The 18,382-nt window shown below is 40.2% G+C and overlaps 1 protein-coding gene across 3 annotated transcripts in view; it reads right to left on the reverse strand.

Annotated features, from left to right (window-relative positions):
* The window catches only part of smg1 (SMG1 nonsense mediated mRNA decay associated PI3K related kinase), a 79,395-nt gene extending 67,210 nt beyond the window's left edge, over nt 1–12,185 (reverse strand). For all 3 annotated transcript variants that reach the window (XM_034594498.1, XM_034594499.1, XM_034594497.1), the window contains exons 1-6: nt 11,965–12,185; nt 5,871–6,019; nt 4,740–4,892; nt 2,936–3,069; nt 1,576–1,634; nt 244–457 (exon numbers count right to left, since the gene is read on the reverse strand). In XM_034594498.1, coding sequence (XP_034450389.1) covers nt 244–457; nt 1,576–1,634; nt 2,936–3,069; nt 4,740–4,892; nt 5,871–6,019; nt 11,965–12,041 — 786 coding nt within the window. In that variant the 5' untranslated portion in view covers nt 12,042–12,185. The remainder of the gene's footprint in view (nt 1–243; nt 458–1,575; nt 1,635–2,935; nt 3,070–4,739; nt 4,893–5,870; nt 6,020–11,964) is intronic.
* Nucleotides 12,186–18,382: the final 6,197 nt, after the last annotated feature.

Raw genomic sequence — 18,382 nt, forward strand, 5'->3', positions numbered from 1 at the left:
GTTTTAGGGAATCTGGTGCCTGTAACCTGGTAAAACTCAAGAGATTTACTAGAGTTGGAGCACTACAAATCATTATTTTACTAACTTGGAAGCAAATCCATGCTGCAGTAACCTTAGAATGCAACCTTCCATGGGATGAGTTATTTGTAATAAAATAAGTCTATGAAAACTAGATCAAGTCTTAAAATGCTTTTGAAACACAGCTCAGTCCAGAGTTGTACAAAAAGTCTCTGTATATATTACCTGCATGACGTGAGAGAAGGCCTTCCTCTCTCCAGCAGCCTCCAAAGCACGCTGTGCTGCCACCAGGTACAACAACTTAACCTCGTCACGGCCGCTTGAGGTTAACTTGATAAAGAGCCACTTGAAGATGCGCTCAGCCTCGTAGCTGAGCACTGTGCAGAGGAGCCCAAGGCAAGCTGCTGCTTCCTGACGCAACTCCCACAGGAGCTTACTGCTACACACATCAAGAACATGGGCAAAGAGACCACGTTAGAGAGCAGACACTGGTGGGCAATATAAGTTTTGGTTGACTTTTGGCTACCTTAAATCAGGTGATTAAATCCTTGAGTCCAAGTGAAGGTTTGTGCCAAATGTGAAAGTATTCCTTGACAGAGTTCCAGAGATATCGACTTCAAAAGGCAAAAAATGTGTTTGGAGAGTCACTGTGACCTTTGACCACCAAAATCTAATCAAGTCAAGAGTCCAAGTGAATATCTGTATCAAATCTGATTAAATTCCCTCAAGGCATTCTTGAAATATTACGTTCATGAGAATGGGACGGACAACCCGAAAACATAATGTGTCCAGCGTGAAGCCATAAAAAGGACAGCAAATTGATTAGAAAACACTTGCTTCCCGAACAAAAACGCAGGAAAATTAGGGTTGGGTGATTGGCCGATGATATCGTCTATCAGCGATTGGCCGAGTCCCTTCTTGGTCATGTTTTTTTTTTTTCAATTGTTAGGCCAATTTGTAATTTTAATTTGCCAACTTAATGGACTGTCCGCTTGAGAATTCATTCATGTCTATAAACAATTAATCAAGGAAATGGCTCTTATGATACATATTAATTAATTTAGTCCATCCAGACTCTGTCACACGGACTCAACTGACCCAGTACAATTTCTTAGTAACTACACAATGATTATTTTTGTAGCAACTGCCACAATATCAACACTGATCACCACATAATGGCTGATACTTCTCTTAAATGACACACCCCTCTGGATTATAAGCACAAAGAGCAGGGAAATTCATAGTGTGAATCTTTTGCCGCACTATATGTTTGTAATCCAAAATATGTGAGATCTTTGCGACAAGCTCTTCAATGCATTCACTGATAGTTGCTTGCGCCCATGCAGGCTCAGCACGCACGCACGCACACACACTTTTTTTTTTTTAAGATGACAGTGGCTGATTGGAAAATTGTAGCATATTGCCCAACTCTAGCAGGTATTAACCTTTCCATTTCTAAAGCCTGGACTGTTGACCCATCTGGACAGACATTTCCTTCCAGTTTGACGGTGAGTGTTCCACAAGTCAGTAAACCAACAGCACACAGTTTCCTCTTACCTCTCATTCAAAATGTCATTCAAGATGCTGAGGATGTTGTCCAACTGTTTGACCAGGGTCTGTGTGAGAGAAAATACAATATTAGGACAGTGAAGTGTTTGACACTACTTTGCTTCTATTTCAACACATTTCATTTTTATCATCTTCAGCCTTACTATTTCATTTTACAGTGGTGCTAAATGTATTGTTGTTTTTCCGGCCTGCATAATAACCTTATACTAAACAGTGTGCTCTCTATACATGCACGCCATAGTCAGTACTTGTCAAAGATAGTTTCTGAGAGAGCAACTACTACTTTGTTTTGTCATGGTTGAACAATGGTTTTACAGAGTGTTTCTTTAGTTCCAACAAATGCAATTTGAGTGGGACATCATCTCTTAAGTCAGATCAAGGTGGCATTCATTGTGCACCTTAGGTTCTTTCTGCTTTGATAATATTTAATCTTAGGAACAATTGTTCTCCTTAAGAAAAAGGTAAGCCCATATACAAAAACACATTTACAGCAGCCCTACTAGGTTGGAAACTCTGCACTTGTGTTATCAGATAAACCAGCTGCAGTTGTCTTTGGTTGAAATGACAACTGGGATTGATGTTATTACATAGCAGTTTGAATTGACAATTGGTCCATTAGGAATGCACAACCTAAGACAATGGTAAAGATTTAGCAGAATGTGCATTTTCAATGACTGATCATGAACATTATTTGCAACAGTGATTAGGGATGAAAGGGTTACCGGTTTCACGATTAACCACGGTAACATTCCTGATGGATAGTATTACCATGTGAAATTTTAATTATTAAAACCACAGTTGATTACCATGGAGTAAAAGCTCATGGCCAAAATTCATCCGCGTTCATCCATGAACATAAATATGAATTCAGCTGATTTCGTGAAAGATCAGTTCCACGTGTTAGTAATTAGAAGAGAGTCACTTGTTGCTATATTCAAGAAACACTATTCCTTGATGAGTTGGTTGATACTTTCCAGCATCAACCAAAGTCAGCAAGTCTCCAAGATGCAGGCTTCAGCGAGCGCAGCATTTTAACAATACCGTGATAATACTGATCATTTTGGTCACTATAACCGTAATGCATAACTTTCATACCGTTTCATCTCTAACAGTCACTCAGGATAAGGCTAGGTCTGTAGGTTATAGGTAAGGGTATATTTACAGTATGATGCAGCTGTTCAGTTACAGTATATTTGACCACAATTACCCGACTAGCTGACACCACTGAACACTGAAAAAAACACTCTAAAATATAGAAAAAGCCTAGGAGAAAAGGGAAGAACAGCTTCCACTTGTTCTTATTTCTGTACTGAAGCCAGCAACAAGAATATCTAGATTGCTGACTGACCACTTTGCTCTCTCCGTGGTTGATGAACTCCTTCAGCTGTTTGAGGGTGGCCAGCCTGCGGTCACGATCGTCCTCCCTGGAGACTCGGCGCAGGATGTTGGCCAGCCGAGACTCCTCTGAGTGAGCACCTCTGTCTGTAACAACAATGCTGCATGTCAGAAACAACACATCACTCACTCCACTGATTCTCTATACCATCACATGCTGCCATATGAATTTTCAGATGCTCATCCTTAATGTGTAGCATTGCATGACCCAGCCGTAACCTTGTTATAATTTAGGAGACACAAAAATGTTTTTCAAAAGGACAGTCCTACAATCTTACCTCCAATAAATTTTGTAACTCTGGGCGCATCCAAGCCATGATGAGGACCAGTGCCCTCATCTTGCTTTCAGTACAAGGAGTTAAAGGGATAGTTCATCCTAAAAATGTATATCAGAGGACATCTAGGCTAAAAACATGGTGTATATGACGCTGTTTCGAGTTGAATTTGAATGTCGGGGCTTACAGATACTTAGCACTTACCACAAACGCATACATTGTATGATTTATTTTTAGGTTCTAATTTTTTGGTTCCAATCTTGAAATATTTCACCTGCAGCATTAAATTGTAGCCCATCATTTAAAGCTGCAAGATACAATTTTCCTTTGATCGTGCCCCCCAGCCATGGCCTGTCCTGGTGAAATTTCACAACTATGTGGATAAACATCGTGTGATGAATGCAGCGAGGGAGATGAAGGGAAACAGTCAACCACTGAAAGAGGTGCAAACAATTTGATGAAGTTAAGAAATACTTGAAATCCATTGCTCAGTAAGCAAGCAGTGCCAGCCTGTACTCGATAAATGTTAGACAGCTGCAAAGCAGAGAACCAAAGGACTGCACCGCCTGCACCCTGGTTGTGGGACGGGGCCAAATAAGTGGCTAGAGATGGTTCCATAGGTGAGGAGTTGATGAACCAAGTCTTCTCAGATCCATTCAAAACTGAAACCTGTCCATAGCCAGGCACCTTGACGCAGGTAGACAGCGTCCCATGCTGACGTCAGCTCCAAAAAGACATGGAGGTGCATTAAGCAGGCAGTTCTTAACTGTTGATGGCTCAGGAGGGAGGTAACATTCTGCAAATCGCAATGGTTTTTGAGCCAGTGGAGGAGAAGGCCATCCACCTCCAGCTGGTCAGCTGTACGGCAGTCCAGAGAAAAGAATAATGCATCGTCCTGGTCTACTGGTTGTCCTCAGATAAACCATGAAAGTCCAAATAATATCTAGCATATCATCATCTTCATGATGAGGAATTTGTTTCGGCTGTGGTTGCCTGTCGGTCATGTAGGAATCAGGCTCAAACCCTGTTAACCCCCACCACTCCACTCCATCAGCCCAGCTAGCAGCAGCTAGCTCATTGTCGGCTGAGTCAGATGAAGCCAGGTCTCCCCAGCACTTTCCAGTGTCGAGCGCCAAAGATGGCTCCAACAGGCGGCTGTGGCTTAGGGGTTATAGAGGTCATCCTCTAACCAGAAGGTTGGAAGTTCGATCCTAGTCTTCCCCAGTCTACATGTCAAAGTGTCCTTGGGCAAGATACTGAGCCCCAAATTGCCCCTGCTAGCGAGTTGAAGAGTGTAAGAACTGAAGGATGAGTGTTATACAGGAATGTATACAGGTGCAGGAAGGGCCTCACATACAGTCATACATCATCTGCCTAAAAGGAGAGTGAGATGAATACTTTCCAAATGAATGCCATGCTATCTGTGTGCTGCTGCCCTTGCTGTAATATTTCAGAATGCTGACCACTTGTCAGAGAGCTTACCCTGTGATTTCCTCATTTCCTTTGAAGCTAAAGCACGGTTTCCATGCTGAAAAGGAGTCAAATCCGTTGTCACGTCATTAGGCCTCAACTCTTGCCCCAGCGACTTCCAACCAAAAGCAGTATCACAGACACCTTGAGCAGCTTCATATCCACCTTAGGGACACAAACCACATTGGATTAAATCATGTGTTACAATGTTTTGACAGACATAAGCATGTCTGACATACCAAGCAAAAAGGAGCAACATTTCTCATGTTAGATTAGTCACTTCCTGAGTGTCTGAGCCTTTGTTTGAGACGCTTTGGTTGCGTTTATTTAAAACGTATTTCGGACTAAGCTTACTCTTGAGGTCCGAAGACCAGCACACTCTCAGCTGGCATTAAGGCCAGCTAACAGGTAGTTCACACTTGAAGCCAGCTTCAAGCAACCCTTTCATCTCCAAATCTCCATTTGTAAAAACATTGTTGTATGACATCTTTTTCCTTGATTGGTCAGGAGAGTGAAGGTAGGTCTTTGACTCAAAACAGCATCATTTACACCATGTTTTTAGCCTAAATGTACTATGATATTCTCCTCTGGAGAGCGTGGTAGCATCACTACTTCTGCTAGCACCAGTAGAGGACATTTAGACTGAACATGGTGTAAATGGCACCGTTTCGAGTCAATTTGACAGGGCTTACAGACACTTGGATGACACCAAAGAGGCAGTATGGAGGCATATTAGTTTTTTTTCTATTGTCTTTTTACATTTGAAGTAGGGGTCACCAGTTCCTTCAATTGCATTGGATTTGGCTGCAATGCTGCAAATGCTCCAAAAGTGTTATGTGGACTCAAACTCTTCACTCACCCCTCCATTGGCTTAGTGGTGAGTAGATTTACATTTTTTTGAAGAAAAAAAACAATCCTTTAACTACTCTCAGCTAAAGGTTGATTAAATTTTATGATTCTATACTATATACAGAATTTCATTATATTCACATTAACAATACTGTTTGAATGTTGAGGTGGAAAGAACCTTTAAGCAGCATTCTTAATTTCTACTCCTTCAGAGCCTTTAATAAAGCAATGTGTGGAAAGCACTATTTTTCTAAGAAATTCAGCATGACCAAAAAGTGCTACCAGTGGCCTCACCCTCTTCCTGGTATTGATCTTCAGCAGTGTAGGCATCACTGGGCACTGCAGGCAGTTTAGGGCAGCTGGAGGGTAATGCGTCATACAATGCTTCTGAACCAAGTTCTTTGGACTTCACTCCGTCCTGGCTGGATGACACGCTTTCAACTCTGAATACATGGATAGATAAACACACAAGCAAAATTTTAATGTTTTAACTGAAGTCACAGCAAGGTTTTACTAACATTTGCCCCTAAATATAGATGTGTGCAAATAGGAAAAATATTTTTGGAGCACAGTGTGCGAGTAAAAACCACAACCATGAGATTTTAAGATATGCTGGGTTGTGTTTAATTTGAAGCGACAGATACAAAAAGGAGCGAAACGCGGCCAACATGCTAGTCACTCAGAAAGTCAACAGAGTTTCATATTTGAAATAAGTGTATGAGGCCTACACAACTAACAGGCCCGATGGCCAGATACAGCTCTCTTAAAAGTTTCTATGGCCCGCAACACCAATCAAGTTGGCATGTGTGTGATGTAACAGAACTAAGTTATGTCTCTGAACACCCAATGATCGGCTCCCAGTCGCCCCGATTTGCATCTCCTGCTGGCATGCGCACAAACACACAGAAGTACGCATACACACACAAAAATGCTGACACTCAACTTGACTTGCCCTAGCGCGCACTCGCACACAGTGATTAGAGCAGAGCCGCAGAGATGGACATAGTGAACAAGGTGAGATGACATGAAGTTAAGAACATCAAACCAACAGTTCAACAAACATGCAGAAAACTGATATTGTCATCTGTAATGGCCTGACTTAGCACATATTGAAAACGTCTGGAGCATCTGCTGTAGTGATCCGATGGGAAAATTGTGCCAGTTGTGTTTGAGTGTGGGCCAAAATTCAAAAAGAGTCTCACTAAACAGCTTCTGCAAGGAAGAAACCTGTGGTTTTAGCCCAAAAGTCCACTGAAAGTGGCTAAGCTAGCAGACGTAGCCATACGATGGTGTGTCCGATGGTCCGTGAACGCACCTAGTAGGAAGATATCAGTGAACATTTAGGCTAAAACATGGGCTTGCGGACACTTGGATGACACCACCCAAGCAGTATGGAGGCATTTTATGTTTTTTCTGTTGTTTAATTAAGTCTAAGTGTAAGTCGCCATTGACTTCAATTGTATTGGATTCTGCTGCAACAAAGTTTACCCCTGAGACTCCAGATGTGTTTTGTGGACTCAAACACTTCACCCACCCCTCCAAATGAGAAAGATGAAATAAAGAAAAAATATTCTTTACCTGGTTATACTGTTGTTTATGATTCAGCAGCACTCCATAGATCTTGGATGCTTTATATAACTTATTAAAAATTGTTTTGGACTTATAGTTGAATAACCTGTAAATTGATAAGAGTTGTTTGTCAGCTAAGTTTTTATTGGTCAGATTTGTTGTAGAAAGAAAATTGACTGTGCAGTCTTTAGCAGGTATGTGCAGCATGTGTATGTCACAGCCACCTGCAGAGTGCTGCCTGCTCATTAAGTAAGAAATTCAGAATATCATCCAAAGAGTGGGAACATTTAAAGCCTGTAAGGGATGACATAAAGACAGCAACATGCAAACCCTCTAAGACCAAGTGACAGAGGACAGTTGTTAGGTCGGCCTACCTGCTGAACTGCATGTCAGTTGCAGGAACGTCGCGCAAAGCACAAACTACCGATATTATTTTAAGCTCTGTCTGTTGAGGATGGTAAAATCAATGACATTTAAAAATTCAGTTTTCATTCCTTGTCGTTTCATTTTGTCACGTTCCCACCACTTGCAGAATATTGCTTCAGTCAATTATAATAGGCCGTTTATTAGACACAGATGTGGCTGACTGTGTGGCATTCTCAATTCTGAGGGTGTTGATGTCATTATAAGTAATAAGGAGGATGACCAAAACTACAGACAAAAAGACTAGCAATTAAAGTTTGTAATGCAGAATAGGATTGGGACACTGGTAGACTAATATAATGTCAATTGCCAACTTGTTGAGTTCACTGTCGTTTTTTTGAGGGGGGGCGATAGTTTGCGCAATTTTATTTCATTTCGCTGATGGACTGCCTCCTTGAGAGTTCATTCAAAATTCACATAAATAAAAAAAATTTAAAAGGAACTAGTAGTTCTTATACATATGTTATATTCATTAACTCAGTCCATCCCAACTCTGCTCGCTCACTTTCTTAAAATCACTCACTGATGAACAGACACCGACTCAACTAATGTCTCTTACCAGTTACAGTTTAAAGAAATGTTTAGCTTTTCAGTGTCCATATACCGAGTTGTTGTTAGGAAATTTTAACATATCCCCCAAACCTAATGCAGAGGCAATAACTTTTCTAGTTTCTCTTGTATTTAAGAGGAGGCTGAGAGTTAACACACCACAACCATGTTAAAAAATTTTAACATCTAGTTTTCATCGCAAATGGTAAGAATAAACATAGTACATAGTCTATGCACAGAGTACACTGGAATTTGCAAATCCACACAGACACCAAAACAGACAAGCACAGGAGCAGCATGAACTGAACGACATAATGCAGTAGATTCAATTTTGATATTGTTTAGATTGTATGTAAGCAGTACAAACATAATAAAAAATCAATCAGCCTGGCAAATTATTTAACTACCAGAAGTTCATCTCGAATACAACCCTACCCAGTTTTGCATTTACTAACAATGTCAACTCACAAGGGACAATATTACTGTGCATAGCCATGGGAGGTGCGCATTTATATGCAATCAATAACATTTTATTTGATTAGCCCATATTCAAAAATCCCAATTTGCCACATAGGACTTAAAAGGGTAGTTCAACGAAAAATTGTAATTCCCTCATTATCTATTCACCACTATGCTGACGGAGAGGTAGGTAGAGTGTTTGAGTCCCCAAAACACTTCTGGAGATTCAGGGGAAAATAGCGTTGCAGCCAAATCCAATACAATTGAAGTAACTGGGGACTCCTTCAAATGTAAAAACACAACAGAAAAATAACACAAAATGCCTCCATACTGCTCCTGTGGTGTCATCTAAGTGTCCGTAAGTCCTGAAACGGCATCATTTACACCATGTTTTTAGCCTAAATGTCCTGATATCCTCCTCCAGAGGCATGCACACACCGCACTCAAGCTCTTGCCCAAAAGCATGGCTAATTCTGCTAGCAGTGTGATAGTAAACTATCCCTTTAACAACAATCTGCACAAGGTGTGACAATCCTCTGCCCTAAACCCTCAACTAGAGTAGGGAAAAAGAAAACAAAATGATAATGGGTAAGAAATTGCAAAAACCTCAGAGAAATCAAAATGATGGATCCATATTTCTCAATCGAGATAAGTGGAGTAGATGTCACAGATAACACAGAAAATCTAAAGCATACATTTTTTTTTAATACTATGCAAAAAAGTCTCCCACACACGTGCACAAGTCTGCATTCATGCCCCTACATGAAGCTTTAACACCCTGGCATAATGGATATGACTTTCTTTACGTTTCATTTATTAAAGTTTTCTGTAGAAATTCTGAGGAATTTGATAAATCTTATCAAAAACATCCTTGTTGGTGTCCTCTATGTGTATTGCAACACATTTTCATCCTCAGAGATTTGTATTTATCTATTTATTTTCAGTTTCGTATCAGTTGCGTGTTAAAAAAAAAAACACCTGCTCACTTTCAGTGAAACCTTCAGGTAATCTCCAGCTGTATTCTCACAAGGGCTCACTCGTTCAATATCCAAAGTTTAACTAGGGGGTCAGCAGGAGAAGCTCCAGAGAATGTCCACAGCAACTGACACATTTGAAAACTCATTCGCAATCTCACATACCACCACCTCTGGATAATTTCAGGAGTACATCCAGAGTTCAGTGCATGTCTGAAAGCAGCTAAAATATCTCTTCTCATGTGTGTTTTCATGATAAAACATAGCTTGGAAGCCAGACATTCTAGTTAGGGTTCCTCCTGAGCTGCTTTCAGACACATACTGAAGTCCAAACATTCTCCAGAGAAGTTGTATGTGTAAACACAAATGTCCGAGTGAGAGTCTCCTGAGTTTCTGCAGAATTTCTCCGCCTGGACACCTAGTATAAAGTCTGCAGAAAGTCAGGAGGAGCCGATGTGAGAACACAGCAGGAGATACTCTGCTTAATTCAGCGAGTGGGGATGTTGATGACACTTACAACATGTCACAGATGCAAACATGAAAAAAACAAAAAGAAAACAAACATCTTCGGACAAAAAAGCAGCGCCAGACACTGGGACACCTACGAAGATGTCAAGAGAGTTTTTGGTGATAGGGGACGTTGCCTGTGTTGATCTGCTGTAAACAAACACGTTATCTCTGCCGCAGAATATATACGTTACATCCTGCTGCACCATTCATCACCTGAATCCTATGGATAATTATTTGCTGTTATGAACGTGTCTTGAGCAGAGAAACTCCCGCTGTGTTGTTAATGTGTGAAAGGAAATCTCTGAAGAAAGTCCTGACCCAATTCTCTGTAGTTCCTCCAGAAGACAATTCTAAAAACAGCTCTGGAAAGACTGTGTCGAGTATGACCCCCTGTCACCATGTAGTGTGAACTGCAAAGCGGTCCAACAACTTTGAAAGTCATATTGTGTTAACTTGCATAAGCAGATCACCAAAGTCTTTTGATTGGTAGAGAAAGGGACTATCATGCTGGATCATAGCGTTGTCTATTTTTAAATTAATTGCATGAAAGTTACTGCTGAGTTTATAAGGTGTGTGTAATCTTTTTATTTTGATTCCACTTCTACCTTGACTGCACCCACACCCGTGATTACAAATAGTATTCCCAATATTAAATATAAACTCAGTACATGTGGCTGCCTCCATCAGGTAAGCAGTCAAAATGGCCTACACAGGTTCACATTATAGCCAAGCAAAACGTTTTGGGTGCAATACTGTTTACAGGGTCTCAGACTCAGTCATCCCATTTAACTGGAGAACTGTAAGGTTCAAACATGTACATGAATATTTAGGAAATATTTGGGAAGATCTAAATGCAGGGCCAAATGAACCCAACTCAGGTCTCAGGGGCAACAGTGAGTTGTGTGGTTCAGATCCAGCTTGCTAACTCAGCATTCTCTGTTTTATATTTGGTTGAATATAGATATATTTAGAAACAATTACACATTAACCATAATGTCAACTCAATATTAAAAAGCAATTTTGTTGTCACAAGCACCCTGTTGTCAAAAAAGGGCCTGGAGATGCAGCGTGGCTCTGAAGCATTTAGAATATTACCAAACAAATTATCAATGTATCTAATTTTTGGAAAGTAAACTGCCACAAACAAAGCAAGCCTGGGTCAGCTGCCCCGTTACAAGGAACACTGGACATACAGCTGATGTTTGGTTGTCATGAAATGGGCTAACACGTGATGCTAACTCTGGACACTTACTTCGGTGCCTGCTGTGTCGACTTCTGCAATTATGTGATGCGAGTTCGGAACTATACACGAGCGGCGGCGTCATATTTAACAATGCATATTGGTAAAACCTAATATAGACGTTTTTCGATGAATTGATAACGTTAAAGGGTGGCTTCTTCTCTGTGCTTGCTAATTATCGTTAGCCAGCGCAGGGTGTATTGTAATCAAGCTAAACGGCTAGACTAACGCCGTAGCCCACATACGACTAAAGCAGTTCATCAAGTATCCGTATCACCTTCAGATTTATTAACTGACTTAGTCAATGGGGCTCACAGAAAGTCATCACAGCTTTGTTAATGTCTGTCGTGCGGTTTGTTGATCCTGAGCAGTTACTGAGATAGTAGCACTCTGCTAACATGTAGGCTAATGGGCTAGCTAGCGTTGGCTGTATTCGAGACGGTCCATAAAGGACCAGTGCTCGGCTCCCATTATACTTCGTGACGAGCTACGTCGATATTACGATTTAAAGAGAGTGCAGGTGAACATTCATGGGCACGTAATGTTATGTAAAGACAACAGAGTATTTCTTCCCATGCGGCCAAAACTTCACAAAGCAACGCAACACAGGCCCACAGAGTCACCGTTTAGTAGTAGACCGCCTCCCCCGGAGCCCAACACCAACCTGGCCTCCCAGTCATTCCACTGTGGCTGCAGTTTGTGGGCGCCGCTGAGCCGAGACCCTGGAGCTTTACGGCTCATTACCTTCTAGAGAGCTGCATGACCCGCTGGCAGCAGTTACCGTGTCTATCCTAAAGATGACTTTTCACTATTGTTTTTAGTCAAGTCTAGCGAAAAGGTTAGCAATTTGGCGTTATCGCTAGCTGAAGGTACTCTTCTTCTATGAGTTAGTACGGCATGTGACATCCTTGACGTTATATTACTGACACCTTGTGGAGGTAGTTTCACACTACAGTGTCTGGTTTGTCTAATTCATCTATCAAATATCCGAAATTCCAATTTTGGGCGGAAGTGAAAGGCCCGGGTATCAAACATGATCTTTCATTAAAAAACCGAAACACAAAATACGTGATATTTTCGGGAAAAAACGGGAAATTGAGTCGTTTTTGAATAATGAAAAAATCAAATTCAAAAAAGGCACTCCTCTTTTCATTTTCCATATTGTTTTAATGCTACTAAACAGGCAGACACTTGTCCCGGAACTTAAAGTAAATATTTTAAAATAAAGCCAAGAGAATGGGATGGTAATGTTAGAAAAATAGACAAATAAATACTTAAATTGATACATGTGTCATTAAATATATACATATGAAACATAAATAAATGGTTTATATGTTCTTTTATTTTCATTTAGATATAAAATACCTGGCGCAGAGAGTGTCTTGTGTGCCACAGATCTAGATACACTGTGTCCTGATATATACTGATGGCTGGAAGTGCATGCAAGCAGAGGCTAGTATGGAGGGCACCACCAGTTCCACAGGGAAAATGCCAGGCAATAATAATCCTACTAATAATAATAATAACTTGGGTTTGCTTTTCGAGGTACCCACTTTAAGTTAGGAAAATATTCTAACAATGACCCATCACATGGCTAAATGGTAAATGGTCTGTATTTATATAGGGCTTTTCTAGTCTTGATGATGGCTATATTTATGCAGATATAAAGGACACCTGTTCTCGGTTACAGTCCTTGCGCTCAGTGAATATGATATAGCATGAAGTGAAATGATGCCACAGAAATTATTATGAATATAATATATATTCATAATAATTTCTGTGGCATATTAAGTTGAATCATAACACAACTGCACCCATGACCACCCACACCAGCTCTTGTTCTGTCATTAAGATTCTGTCCTTCTCCAGACTTCCTAACTTTAAATAGAAAGAGTAAAACTCATGATGGCGCCCACCTCTGGACAGGAGTATGTCTCACTAGCAGCTGTCACAGCTCTCCTTCATAACAAATCTTCTATCGATTTGTTTGGGAAGATGCGTCACTAGTGGAGGAAAAGCTGAACTTTTGCAGAACATTTGCAGTTTTGGTAAGAGAGATCACTCTGCACAAAATTGAGACACTAAGTGATGTGAACTGATTTATTTATTTGTTGGTTTGTTGTTTATCCCTGAAAAGTTATTTTCTGGTTTGGTTGTTGATCTCTGGACTCTCTATTGTTGCTTAATATCATTGGGACTGTCCTAAAAGGGATTTTCCATTTCTCAGTACTTAATATTGTAATTCCCTGTGTTCACAGACACACAAGTTTGTTAAGGTAATGGGTAAATGAATGTAGGTTCAGGGTGATGAAATGCTTGATGTAACGATCGAAAATCAAATTTCCATTCAATGAATAATATCACATCCTGTCTTACTGTTCTCGCTCTGCAGGTATCTGACTTCAGAGTTGCAGGATCCAGATCTGGAACTGTCACTCAACTATCATTTATTGTAATTATTGTTAATATTAATTATTGATGCTGCTATCATTGCTGCAGTTATGGTGATGTTATATCAACGCACCTATTAGTTTCAGTATTCTACTTTTAACTTTTAACAGAGCTTGAATACAACAGTTACAGTATATGGCTGTTCTGGTCTTCTCTCCTCTCTCTTTCTGTACTTTCAGTGGCTGCTCATCCTGAGTCTCTTCTCTGCTGGTCACTAATAATAATAATAATAATAATAATAATAATAATAATAATAATAATAATTATTATTATTATTATTATTATTTTGAGAGAAATATTAGGGCTTCTCCTAGAATTATATTGTGTCTATGTTGTACATGTGTATGATGCAGGAGCAAAGCATTCCTGGTTGTAATGGCTAACATAAAGATCTATTCTCATCTATTTACTATGTAGTAAAAACTGATATTTTGATATAAGGTTACCTAGATAGAATAAAATGTTTAAATGGACCATGAGGTGAAATTAGGATGAGAGCACAACAACCCTAAACCATATGATGTGTGATTAACAACAGAAGGAATACAAACTGATTACATGTTCAATATCATGCAAACATACATACATGCCAGATATGTAAATTAACAACCTATCTTCACTGCATTTATAGAAAAGGTCATCTTTCCTACAAAATGTATTTTCTGTTTAGCTGCTGTTGTTGTTTCTAAACAACCCCCTCCACCCTCCACCCTGCATCCTCCACCCCCCCCCCCCCCCCCCCCCCCCCCCCCCCCCCCCCCCCCCCCCCCCCCCCCCCCCCCCACCCGATTCCTCCCGCCCTTCTCATTCTTTCCATGTATCTCTCCCTCTACTGGCTAATAATACCTCTGTTCAAGTTTGAGTATACAGGCCTTTGATGGAGCTGGCCACTCAAGGCTGCTGTGCGTCAGCCGTGACGTCAATCCAACCAAACACACAGGGCTCTGTGTGGAGGAGAAGCCGGCTGTGGGTGGGTTATCTGGGCCCATTTGCTGCTGCATCCCTGCTCTTAGATTTGCTTGGGAGCACAGTGAATGAAAAAAAACACACATGAATGGAGCATGCTAGGCAAAGAGGGAGGGGGAGCAGTGGGGACAAAGAGGAAGGAGCATACCAGAGAGCTGTTGTAAACTGCCATTTTCATTCCGCACAAGTCTGGTATACTGTTCTGATATACAGATGCTTTTACTTGACATGTAAATGTAAAGATTTTTTAAATATTTAGATTAAAAGATTTAGTCAATATTTCATTTGATTGGAGCATGTGCAGTTTCATTCCTGGAGGAAATGTGTGTTTTTGAGTGAAATGTTTCCAAAACGAAGGAAGTGGAGATGGATTTCAGTAGTGAAGAACTCCTGGTTGTAATATTCTGCTCTTCTTTAAAATGGAAGGTCATCACAACAGCCCTACTGTCAAAAGCTCCATTTTATCTTTGGAATAACTGTGTGGCATGAAAAAAACTAAAGAAAATATGGAAAACATCTGTTCAAAGGGGTCCACTGCATCAATAATCATATCACCCATAGACTAGAGACACAAGATTCTTCATTGTTCAGTCTCTCTCACTCCGGATTCCCCTTCCTCTGGTATTTTCAAGTAAAAAAACAAAAACAAACAAACAAACAAATCTCTCTCTCTCTCTCTCTCTCTCTCTCTCTCTCTCTCTATATATATATATATATATAGAGAGAGAGAGAGAGATATATAGTTACCCTGAAAAAACAAGTGCAACTGAAAAATGTTTTGTAATTGCTCTTAATTTAATTCCACTCAGTGAACTAGTCAGGTACATGTCAAAATACACACATCACACAGTCCCACACACAGGTTTCTTCCTCGGCAACTGCACAGTTACTAAGAGACTGATTGCAAAGAGGCTGTGTTTCCATGGCAACCTAGTGGCTGACTCATCTTCACTGCAGTGCAAACTCTTATGCGAGCCCACATGTGTATCTCTGTGTTCATTCATTTGTCTTCATATAGTTTGAATTTAATCATAAGAATGCTTAAAACTAAATAATATAATATTTTCAAAGAGTCTGAGGTGATGAGGCTTGAGACTCATATTGTAAAATAGTGCATCACTGTTGCATCTTGCCTGTTAGTCTTGTCCAAGCAGTGCCTCACAAAACTGCTCTACCACTGATACTGTAGTGGTTCTCCCTGAAGAATCAAGTTGAAATACTGTGTAAACATATATTAACATTTCTCAATGAAAAACATCTAAAAGGCAAACTAACAAAACAGGCTCCTTAAATCCACTCAAGCTGCTTCAAATTTCACACACTCATAGATGTCAGTCCTCTCATTTTTTTCATCTAGGTCGATGAATTATTCCCTGGGGAATGGGTGACAATGTCAAATAACACTGTATCTCACAATTTTAAAGAAAGATGAAAATAGATCTTAGAACTGCTCAAAACCCAGATCCCCACCAAAATGTATTGGGTTCTTTCTAGGCTTAACTTAAAAACTGCCCCCTTGATAGCTTTAATAAAGGATGGAAGTAGCAAGATTGGTCAATAGTTTTTTGAGCAAATAATCTGGACTGCTTACTGTAAATTTAGAGGACTAGTCCTCCACTTTGGCAGTGCTCCCTACCTGTCCTGCCAACCACAATGGGTTTTCATTTTTTCTTTGAATTGGACAATTAAACCTATTAATAAAAGCAGATAATAGAAGAACATAAAGCACCTTTCAGTCACACACTGATTTCTGGATGATCTCCTAAAATTATCTGGAGGGGCTATATATGAGAATGCGAATGTCTCTGGAATTTGTCCTGCCATCTCCCAAGTAAAACAGGTAATGTCTGAGTGAGCCCATGTGATAATATAGCAGATGTGCTGTTAACAAAAACATGTGATCTCTGCAGGGTAATTTATATTTATTTTATTTCCTACATGCTGCACTACCCCTCATCTGAACGCTGCAGACATTTCTGTGTTGTTGTGAACATGTCTAATCAGAGAATCTCCTGCTGCATTCTTCATATGTGAAAGGAAAACTCTGGAGAAAGTCCGTACACCATTATGTGGACATTTTGCAGAGTTCATGTCTATAGCAGCGACAAACCCAACCTGTATAAATGTTGTAAATTGATGAGCAATTGATATCATACACACACACACACACACACACACACACACACTTACACAAACACACACTACACACCCTGTGTGTGTCAATAAAGTAATGGAAGGTAATTGTCATGTTACATTGTATAAGCTGCAAAGGAGTGGAAGTCCCTTCCCCCCTCTACCCAGTGTTCATCTTTTTCCACTAAGAAGCCCTGCATTATTAATGCTTGTGTATGTTTCTGGGATTTAAAAAAATAAAATGCTTTCCACTTGATGTTTATGCCTGTGTTTGTGTGTATATACATTCATACCGTTTCTATATCTTTATTTGCTCTCTTCTCTCTCTCTCTCTCTCTCTCTCTCTCTCTCTCTCTCTCTCTCTCTCTCTCTCGTAATGATTTGTCCAATATTGTGCAACACCCAGTGTGTTATACTTGCATGTGTGCTCTCCATGGCTGCTTTGTGTGTTTATGTGGGTGTATCTCTTTGTCCCGAGGTGGAAGGCTGAACAGGCGGGTAATATTCTATAAATAGAAAGCTCTCTAGCGCTCTGTCTGTTTGGAACCAGAGAGAGAGACACACACAGAAAGAGGAGGAGATGCATGGCGTCACTTCCTTATTGATGTAATGCCCATAACAGGAAAAACCCCAGGAACAAGGTTTGTGACAGTAATTGCCTTAAAATGAGGCCATATACACATATGACCTGACATCAAAGTAATGGCCTTCGAGTGGGCACAGCTGCTCAGGTCAAGCTGATTTCCCCTTTTCATTTGAGACCACACACAAGGGCCACAATTCACAAACAGAATGTTCTGAAAGACATTTTATAGGAACATTAAATCCAGATTTGATCAAATGAAAGACATACAGTCTGTCCTTAGTCCGTGGTTTATGTAGCGGTTTCATCTTTTATGATGTTGACTGACTTGGGATCGTAGTTGACTCATTTTTATTTTCCAGTTCACGAGTTGGTCTTTCATCAGGACCAATCTGTGAATTTAACTGTAAACCCCCCAAATCCAGCTATTTGATTCAGAAACGTTAATACAATACATAAAAAACACATACATTTTTATTTCGTTTTTAACTTTCATTTAATCATGAAGTCCTTTGAGATTAAAATGTCCTTTTCCACGAAGATCTGGATTTTCCCTGTAATGGCTTTATAAATAGAAAATATAAATAATTTTCTCACCTTGGGCTAAAAGATTGTATAAATTATATTTTATATATTCACTGGCACACTGGCACCAACATCTTGGACCAAAGCAAACGCTTTGATGTCCACAACACAACTCCCCTCTCCTTTATTTCCCCAGCAGGTGTAACCCAGTCTCTGTGTGTTACAAAGTGAAATCAGCCACTACACAAAGTTACCACCCGTAGTGGTGTTCGGTCGTCCAGCTCCTTTCTTTCGTGTATACGTATGTTTACGCCTATATATCCCCAACAGCTTCGCATCTGCTGACAGCAATACTCTGGTCAGTCATTGTCAATCATCGCATCAACACACACACACACACACAGGTGGAGCAGTAACCTGCAGA

Source organism: Hippoglossus hippoglossus, chromosome 8 (assembly GCF_009819705.1).
Source record: "Hippoglossus hippoglossus isolate fHipHip1 chromosome 8, fHipHip1.pri, whole genome shotgun sequence".
NCBI classification, from domain to species: Eukaryota; Metazoa; Chordata; class Actinopteri; order Pleuronectiformes; family Pleuronectidae; genus Hippoglossus; species Hippoglossus hippoglossus.